The 9946-nt window shown below is 42.4% G+C and overlaps 1 protein-coding gene across 1 annotated transcript; it reads left to right on the top strand.

The window, feature by feature from the left end:
* The first annotated feature begins 1776 nt into the window (after nt 1-1776).
* Nucleotides 1777-4180, top strand: LOC135500142 (piggyBac transposable element-derived protein 4-like). The gene is made up of 2 exons (XM_064791389.1): nt 1777-2734; nt 4005-4180. Exons 1-2 carry the CDS (start codon nt 1777-1779, stop codon nt 4178-4180), a joined length of 1134 nt encoding a protein of 377 aa, XP_064647459.1.
* Nucleotides 4181-9946: the final 5766 nt, after the last annotated feature.

Here is a 9946-nt window from a genome sequence, read left to right on the forward strand (position 1 = left end):
TATCTAGTGATCTATGTGTGGTCTATGGGAAGGACTACTTAGTGATAGTTGATGCGTACTCAGGCTATTTCGAGATAGCACTGCTTGAGGACACTACAAGTGAAACCATAATCAAACATTGTAAATCTATATTTGCGCGCCATGGAATACCTGACGAATTCTTCACAGACAATGGTTCTAATCTAGTTAGCCGGAACTTTCAAGCTTTCGCAAAAGCATGGGAATTTAAGCTGGTGACATCATCACCAAGATTCCCACAATCAAATGGACTAGTTGAAAAAGCTGTGCAGACCGTCAAGAAAATTCTCAAGAGAAGCTTCTCCACAGGAGAAGACCCGTATCTAGGACTTTTAGCATACAGGAGTACACCACGTGAAGCAGACATGGCATCGCCTGCCAAGTTGCTTATGGGTAGAAACCTGCGCACGAGGTTGCCAACGGCAACTTCACAACTCCTACCAGCGGATGCAGTCAAAGTTCAGCAGCAGATACAAACGCGACGGGATACGGCAAAGGCATTCTTTGATGGGAAGTCTAGAGCACTCAAACCTAAACCCCGGCGATAATGTTATCATAACCTCTCCGGATAAACAGGGATCCCCAGGAATTGTGGAACAGCAGACATCTGATCCGAGATCATATCTGGTCAGAACAAGGAATAACACTTTGCGACGTAACCGTAGACACCTCTGCCAGGTGCCCAGGGGCAGTATCCAGGAAAATGACCTGGAACAGGAAATTGAAGATGTAGACTCTGACGCAACAATCTCTAATGAAAGACTAGAATCTCGTGAGAATGAACTCCTCATAAACACTACGCCTGACACCCCGCAGTTAGTTACAACAAGGTCAGGTCGTCTAGTCAGACCACCGGATAGAAATGGTCATTAGTTCAACTTATGCTAAAGTTACTCAACTCAACAGATGTGAATAGACTGATTAATTAGAGCAGACCAGCCTCTAATCTCTTGTGTTTAGGTTTCGGAAAATGCGTGTGGTTCTTATATAACTTTTAAATGTTTATGTTTTATCATTAGCGTGACCTTAGTTCAGTTCATAGTTATTTTCATTCAGACATAACAAGGTGATTTACTTGCAGACTATTTGGATTAATCTTTATTCAGCGTCTCGTGCGATATGAGTTTTTGATGTTTGTAATTGACTCTTGAATTTGCAGTTAACTATTTTGTGTTGCTTTGCTTCCTCTCCGTAAGGGGGATGTTATGATATTACCTATTACTCGTTATACTAACCATATACCTTATATAGCTTACTAATCATCACGTGACCTGTATCTTTATATATCTTAGTTACTTTAATAAACTGGCTTATACCTGTCGACCGTTGTGCGTGTTGCATCTATGCCTGAGCAAGAAACAGAACACAAAGGGCAAAAGAAATCAAGTGATGGGAAGCATTGTTTCAACATAAAGTTTCCAAAAAGTTGTGGAGGACAATATGTTGTGGTGCCGGTGCAGAATACCTGTACATATGGTAAGACAACTAACTTGTCATTAACAAAAACATGAAGCTATTCATCAGTCAAATAAGTGCCTTAACCCTTTGAACCCGAAATGCCGGAAAACCGGCATTTTCCCTAAAGCGTATATACCCGAAATGCCGGAAAACCGGCATCCACATGGTCTTGTTGACAACTGCCAATAATAGCGATGCAGCAGCCAATCAGAAGCCGGCTTTCATCGACGTTCGGTAGCATCCTTCTGAGACTCCCGGATGAAGCAAAATCGAACCGATTTCGCTAGAAAAAAGGGATAAATGGCCCGAAAAAGGGTGAGTGCTGAGGAAGTCTTGGCACAGGTGTTAGAAAGTGACGATGAGGAGTTAGATGAAAGTGACTACGGTCACGATAGTGATTTTGAGAGTGAGAATGAGTCGGAAAGTGGGGCGAGTGATGGTGACAGTAGCGGTGATGATGTACATGATGCACAGCCTGTATTACATGCACAGGGTCCTCCACCGCCACCTGCTGCTAGGGGGCGGCCCGCCCGTGGTCGTGGAAGAGGTGGTGGCATTAGGAGAGCTCCGGATATGGTTATTCCACCCCCCTTGACTAGGGATACTGCTCGTTTTACTGCAACTGATTTCAATCCAAGGAGAGATCCTGGGCCTACTGCTATTCCTGATAATATAAATGATGAAAGTACCCCACTACAGTTCTTCTCATTGTTTTGGGATGACGTTCTTTGGGAACTGTTAGCAACCGAGACGAACAGGCAGGCTGCCCATCTAAAAACTGCTAAGCCTAACAATTATGTTGCTAAAAACTGGACAGATTGTACTGTCATTGAAATAAAAGCCTTCTTCGGCCGTAGGGTGGCTATGGAAATGCTTATCCATAAAGACAGGTATGAACAGTATTGGAAGGTGAAAAAGAACATGTTGACAGTCACACCAGGGTTCCCAAAAGTGTTTTGTCGTGATCGGTTCTTGGCAATCTGGTCAGTCTTGCATTGTGTTGATGAACAGGACCCAGCTTTAGATAAAACTGATAAGATATACAAGTCAAGGCCAATTTTCAACTACATCCTTGAGAGATTCAAGAGGCATTACACACCCGAACAAGAGCTGTCCCTGGATGAAGGGATGATCCCTACCAAGAACTCTTTGTCAATAAGACAATACATAAAGGATAAACCTATAAAGTGGGGCATCAAAACTTTCCTTCTCACAGACAGTGAAAATGGATTCATAATAGATGCAGAGGTGTACACAGGTAGGAGAGCTGATAATCAGGATGTGGATAACCTGGGTGTGACTGGTTGTCCGTATGACCAAGGACTATCGTGATCAGAACTATTGTGTATTCACGGACAGGTTTTACACAACTGTTCAACTGGTAGAATATTTGCTTACTAAAGGTATTGGTCTTTGTGGGACTGCAATGACTAACAGAAGGTCCTTCCCTAAATGTCTCAAGAGGACCAACAGACAAATGAACAAGGGGGACTCTGAACTTCTCTTCAATGGGAATGCCGCGGCCATTGTGTGGATGGACAAAAGGCCCATCTACTTTTTTACTTCAATATATGTTGACAGTCCTATCACCTCTGTGCCAAGATATGATCCTCAGGAACACAGGAGAGTTCCAGTCAGGTGCCCAATGGCAGTGAAGTGTTACAATCAGTTTATGGGAGGGACAGATAAGAATGACCAGATGACTCACCTCCACAAGTCCAGACGCCATTACAAGTGGCCATGAAGGTTGGTCATGAAATTCTTTATGTGGACTGCGTACAATTCATATGTGATTCAGGTATTCTATAGGCCTCATGCTGTGAACAACAAGAGGACACTGACATTTCACTTGTTCTTGGAGCAGCTCTGCAATGAACTTGTTGGTGGGGTGAGGAATAACACTTCGGTTGGAAGACGTCGTTCAGATGTTGACATTGACACACGCCTGGTTGACGTTGGGCAGCACATGGTTGAGCGTGCTGAACATGCTACTTCTAACAACAGATGTACAGTCTGTATGCAGAAGCACAAGAAAGCTAAGGAGGCCAACCCAAATGCAAACTACAAGGACTTGCCAAAAATGTCAAAGACTGTTTATTGGTGCAACCAGTGTCACGTCTTCTTGTGCATTGGGAAACCTGGCTCTAACTGCTGGCAAAACTGGCACACCAAAGTCAAATACTGGTTATAATTGAAGAAAAGGACTCATATATAAGGTAGGACACATTTATTATTCATTATACAGGAATGTTTTCTTACAGAACCATGTATAACACAAGATAAATTGAGAGTAGTACATTATAGTGCATTATAATGCATTACCGCTGGATAACTCAGGGTGGCGTATGCACTACCCTCAGACAATTCGGGGTTCAAAGGGTTAAAATCACAAGCCCATCAACTGAGACAGTTTCTGACAGCTTGCCTGACATCACACATACATGTATTCTTGAGTATGCCCCAGCTGTCCACTCCAGCTGTCAAGACTGCTGTTGGCCCACATCAGCTAATGTTATTTTCCTTTCCAGGATATGCCGATAACATCACACGTCAAGTGGTCAAGCTTGTTGAAAGTGGCCAAACATTTACTTTGGATGAGGATCCACCGTCTCTCTGTGCGAAATACGAGCGACCAGCCAGCAAGGACCAGGCAATTGCAGAACACCATGCCCATGCTCGTTTTAGGCAGTCCAACACCAAGTAGGGAGGCTCTTGGCAGGGCAAGGATTACTGTTGTACATACGGGTACCTCTTCGCCAATACCTGCATGGGAACAGTTACATAACTTACTTTGATGAGTGGGACAACCTTGGGGGTGATGATAAGTTTCAAGACCATGTTCTTTTTGATGGAGAATAAAGTTGTTATTCTAGTAGTAAATTTATCTTGATATCATTTATTGACTTCCATCTGCCTTGGCCTACAGTGTTTCAGTCAGAAGTTTGGTACTTCTGGTATATGAGAGACAGTTAGGCGAGTGATACTTTTGAAGGAATCAAAGACAAGTTTTCCATGTACATTTCATTTAATTAGGACAAATATTTATAGTCTTCACTGGAATGAACTGAACATACATCCTAGTGTAATGTCCCATGAAGTCATCATGCATCAAAGTCCACAAATCCCACAAATTCAGCGTCTTCTTCCATGCCTGGGGGAGGGAAGAATGCTCTTATCATGGCAACAGCGCATGCAGGGAGAACCACACGAATGTCTTTCCCCAGAAAACCATAGCATCACCGAACCAATTGTCTATAGGCAACATGGCGATTACGTTTGTGGTCTGGACCAGTGAATGCCTTCTTGCCATACTGGCGGTACTGCAGCCAGGCAGTCTCCAACACATATTTGTTCAAGCAGACACTCCTGCTCCACTTCTTCCTCGAAATCTGCCAACTTCGTACAGTAGCTGCCAATTGTCTTGCAACAGACGCATTCTTTTCGGGTTGGGAGGACCTGGCAATTACCACAGGTGCACCTGTAAAGACAAAGGTTATAGAACTGATTGGAGAAGTACACAACATGACATTATAGTAGGCCTATGGATGCTGCACATTTGGTATATATATTGACTGTTGTGTAGGCCCTATACAAAATACAGAACAATCATCCGTGTAAAGAAAGACGAATTTCTCCTAACTTCAGTTAAATTTAGAACTATGTTGCAGCTAAAAGTTGACGGGAACAAAGAACAATGAGTAAGAGGATATTCTCCTTGTTAAAAACGATGATTTCGTACCAGTTTTCAATGACAGAATAGTCAATTTCGTCCTCAACTTCCATCGCGTCCGGATCAGCTGGTTGAACTGGTTCGTCTTCGAAAGGCCCTGGCTGATATAAATACGGCATTATCATAACCCTGTCTTGGTCAACAGTATCATTCGGTTCTTCCAAGCCTGCCTCCTCAAATCGCATACGATATTCATCGCTATCACTGGATGAATAATCGAAAAAGTCCGACGAAGTATCGCTATCGCTTGAGGTGTTTACAATGCCTGCCATGTTGAATGGAAATGAGGTCAAGTGAGCGTTCCTTCGCCTACGTCACAATAGCGCCGGTAGGGGGCTCATTGAAGATGACCTATTTATAGCTGACTGATTTTTTTTCGTGAATGGCTTGAAATCGTGGAATTTAACTCCAGTTTTCTTGGTAAAAGCATTTGGCATGTTTTCAAACGTTGGGTGATTATTGAAAGACATAATGTAAGACAAACATTCATTAAAACTCTTTTTGTTTTGGGTTTTTCATAATTGTAGGTCTTTAACAAGAAGAAACGAAAAAACCGACACTAGAACAGCCGATACCCACTGCCCAGACGCCAAAACTACCTGTAGTGTCAGGTCCAACAGGGAGAGGCCTACAGAAAAAAACAAACAAACAAGGTAGGTTTACAAAGAACAGTATATATGTGTATATATATAATAGCATAACACCCCAAATACGGGGTCTTTTTGTGTATGAAACCTTTTTTGTGGGGTATACCAAAAATATGGGGCATACATAATGCCCCACAACTAAAAGCATTATTAACGTGTAGCATGGTCCAAGGGAACCAGTCTGGTGATGTCCCTGATAACTCTGTCTGATATGCACATGGGTGAATTCGTTACTTTTCCATTCGTTAGGTGGCAGCACTGGTATTGTTTTAACTGTGAGGCATTTTTGTATGTGGGGCATATAAAATTGTGGGCTATTGCCTTCATATATACCCCATATCTTGGTGAAATCACTGTTCATCTAAACACAGTCCAGGTTCCCGGCCTATTATTTTCAACATGTAACCAGCTGACTGTGCAGCGCAAGTGGTGACCATACACTTGTAAAAATAAGGGGGTAAAAATGTTAGCGGGCCAGATCCAGGAATTTTAGCGGGGGGGGGGAGGGGTCGAGATGAAGCCCGCGATCTCGGCGCGCCTACGGGATACCTAGAGCCTCCCCAAGAAAATGTTTCAATCTAGATGCCCCCAGATGGGTTTTCCCGGTATTTGAGAACATCAAAAATAGCAAGATTCAGTTTGATTTAGGATGTTTCAGTGCCGTGGGGGAGGGGGCTGGCAGAGATTCTGGAAGCCAAAAACATTATAAGAGCCGAAAGTCCGACCCAGACGCTATATGTGGGATCCCTAGAGGTGAGTTCTTGAATGAAACAACTCGGCGGCTGGGTCAGTCGAGCGCCCGGGCCCTCCCCCCAGGACAATTTGAAATTTAGAAAACCGCAGATGCGTTTTCCCGACATTTCAGCATCTCATTTTCACAACACTGACTTTTTTTGACAAGCCAAATATGGAGGGTGGCCTGCGTTTATTTTTTGAAAAATAGTGTCGAACATCAAAACGTTTTCTGACAGTGACCTGACCATGTTCCAGTGTTGTGGAAAGTAATCTATGATGTACGAAATGCCACTAGACGCGACCCGACCGCAGAAGTTGCCGGGCACTTCCCGTGTGCGGAAAACACCTTGACAGCGGAAGACTTTATTGGTAGGGCGGGTTTTGGTCCGATCGAGTTTCCAACATGACTCGTGGTCAGGGAGAGGCTTACTAGTCTTTTACCAAGATTACGGTCATGAAGGGATGTCGTTACTTAGGCTGTCTCGTCGCGGAAAATCGATGGATAAATCTTTGGTGGTCGAGAGCAGGGGGGGGGGGGCTGGATCCGCCCCTGGTAAGCACATGAAATAATCCAACTTAGACCGAACAATGTTGCAAGTGGATAGTATAAGCAATGCATGGTTCGACGTTTAAAATGAACTACTTGTAATCATTATTTCGAGGTTTAGAAAAAAAGTGAACCGTGAACCAGGTAGTGTTCCATAATAAAACGGAAAACCAAGTGAGGACCATCCTCCCTTAGCAAGGTAAGCTGGTATTCTTAATACCCTTACATAGTTGTGTAAAGGTCTGAGGAGAACTGAGCTAAAAAAGCCTGCTCAATAGTAAGATGTGACATCCCATAGTCAGAATTCGCTGAAGATCTCTCCACTTGTGTGAGTGACAATCATCCGACGACCATTTCACCAAAGATCAGTGGCTTCAAATGCTGAATTATGATGCAGAAAAATGTTATCAAGACACTTTCATTTTTATTTGAGCAACATTTTATCACCAAATCTCTAATTTTGTGTAATTAAGCCGAATCAAGAGGAAATCCTGGGAAAATGGAATATGTTGCATGGTGACTTAGGACCGGTATATCACCCAAGACATTTAATATTGACTAAGAGCAAGTTTGAATATTGACTCGGTTGCCAACTAAACCAGTTTTTCATATTTATAAATCCTGTTGCACAGTGCCAGCTAATGAAAGGAGGCAGATTTATAGAAATCTTTGTGTTGAGTTACCTATTTTCACAGTCGCTCAATGAATTTGGGTTTATGACTTCCTTTCCTATACACGCTGTACATATATATGCCCCTCAAAAAATGCCACTTATTTCGGTATAATCTGCATATTGATGATAGTTTTCTATATTTAGCCTGATATGTATATATGCCCTGAAATTTTCCAACCTCGTGAAATTGCTTGGTTTTGAGAGAGGAATCTTTCCCAATTACTGTACTGTGCTGCCACCTTAAAAAGTGACTGTACAGATTGAAACCAATTATTACGGGGCATTTTTACAAATGAAACCTTTCTTGCGGGACATATATAAATCACGGGGCATATATAATGGCCTTGCATAATGTTTAATGGGAAGGATACCAACTTTATGTCAACAAGCACCGAAACGGACCTCCCTTGGACTGCCAGCCCCTTCAATAGTGAAATGAATGTCAACAATAGAGAAAGTCAAGAGAAGTGTTCATTGTCGAAACGAGGAGTAGGCCTACATCTGATACAAACATGAGGTTGAACAACAAATGCCCAGAAGTGCAATCGCAATTGGTTGATAGTTATAAACTACAGGCCAAAAGTTTGGGACCACCCTTCAAAATTCTTCTCATTTCCAATAAATCCTTTCTATCCTCATAGTGTCAAGTCATTGAACCAATTGATATTAATATTTCTATCTTCAGTTATGTATCTGATTTCTCTTCAGGACATTTTAGTTGTTTCACTGTTGGTACTTTGGGCACTGAGAACATTTTTTAAAGGAAGGAATTCATTTCAATTGATTTCTCAATTGCTATTTGCTGTCCTCTTTCAAAATGGCCCCATAGACAAAACTACTGGTAAAAAACAACCAAGTTTAGCCTGAAGATGCATCAGTTGCATATCCACACAGAAACAGAAAGATCTGTCAATAGCCTGAGGTGCAGTGACTTGTGGATAAAAGGGATTTATTGGAAATAAGTAGGATTTTGAAGGGTGGCCCTAAACTTTTGGCCTATAGTGTATTACAGCTAGGTTGTCATCCATTTGTCGGAAATTCACCACAATAGACGACGTACATAATCTACCTGCGGCGGACACCTTTAGTGTCTTGTTTGAGATGAAAATATCGCGAAATAGCTGGCTACTTACCACACCCAGCCAAGACACCGTTTTAATATTATCAATGTGTAGACTGATCTTGTTTGACTTGTAGTTTGCCTTAAGTCAAGCCACCTTTGTTACTAATGCTAATCGCCAACATTGCCCTTGGTTGTGACATTTCTGTATAGCATGCAACGATCGTACGATCGAAGGTTCTTCGCAGACATTATGCTCTCCAACAACACTAGTGTTCTGGCTAAGATATGTAAACGTCTGCGCATTGGTCATCATCTGTGGGCAGAATGATTGAAATTTCTCAAACTATGGGCGTACTTGAGTGGCAACGAAAAATGGAGCTTCTCTCAGAAATTCTGTACAATGGTTAAATTCAGTGGAATTATGATCATTGTCCGATACAATCAAAGACAAGACAAAGACAAAGACAGGCGCAGAAGAACGTCATAAAGAACAATGTCTTCGGTCGGGATTGCGTACATGCTTTCCCATTATTATAAAAGCCATCATTTGTTGACTATAACGACTTGTGTGGGCGTCACGTCCGTGGAGACGTCGTAATATGCGAGTCAGGGCCCGGTTGCTCAATCAGCGTTAACACCAAAGTTTGTGTTAATGCCCGCTTTAAAATATAGCTTATGTAACGTTGAATAATGTTGATTATGTCAATTTGTGTATGGAAAACAGCAGTTTTGAGTTAGATACCATTTCAACTAAAACAAGCTCTTACATTAGTGAGATTTAAGCTAGCGTTAGGGCTAACGTTGGTGGTAGTGTTAACGTTAATTGTGCAGCCGGGCCCTGAAAAAAAAAAATTTTTGTTTATGGAAAACATTTCCTCCAAAAAATATCATATGCGACCTTTAAAATGAGGGCCAGTAAAGCCACTAGATGGCCAAATTTGTTTCCGAGAGGTTTCGTTCTTTAAGCCTATACCTGTATGGCCTGTAGGTCCCGCTCCGAAAGTTTTCGCTGGACTTTATTTGGAAATGTTCTCGGAACGGGATAGCAAAACGTACCTCTTACGACGGCGTTCTC

Source organism: Lineus longissimus, chromosome 16 (assembly GCF_910592395.1).
Source record: "Lineus longissimus chromosome 16, tnLinLong1.2, whole genome shotgun sequence".
NCBI classification, from domain to species: domain Eukaryota; kingdom Metazoa; phylum Nemertea; class Pilidiophora; order Heteronemertea; family Lineidae; genus Lineus; species Lineus longissimus.

What these genes read in the sequence shown, in the direction of transcription:
- LOC135500142 (XM_064791389.1), top strand. Translation starts at nt 1,777, where the DNA reads ATGGCCCGAAAAAGGGTGAGTGCTGAGGAAGTCTTGGCACAGGTGTTA. An exon ending in AGATGCAGAGGTGTACACAG is followed by an intron (nt 2,735 to 4,004) that starts GTAGGAGAGCTG and finishes TTTCCTTTCCAG; the next exon opens with GATATGCCGATAACATCACA.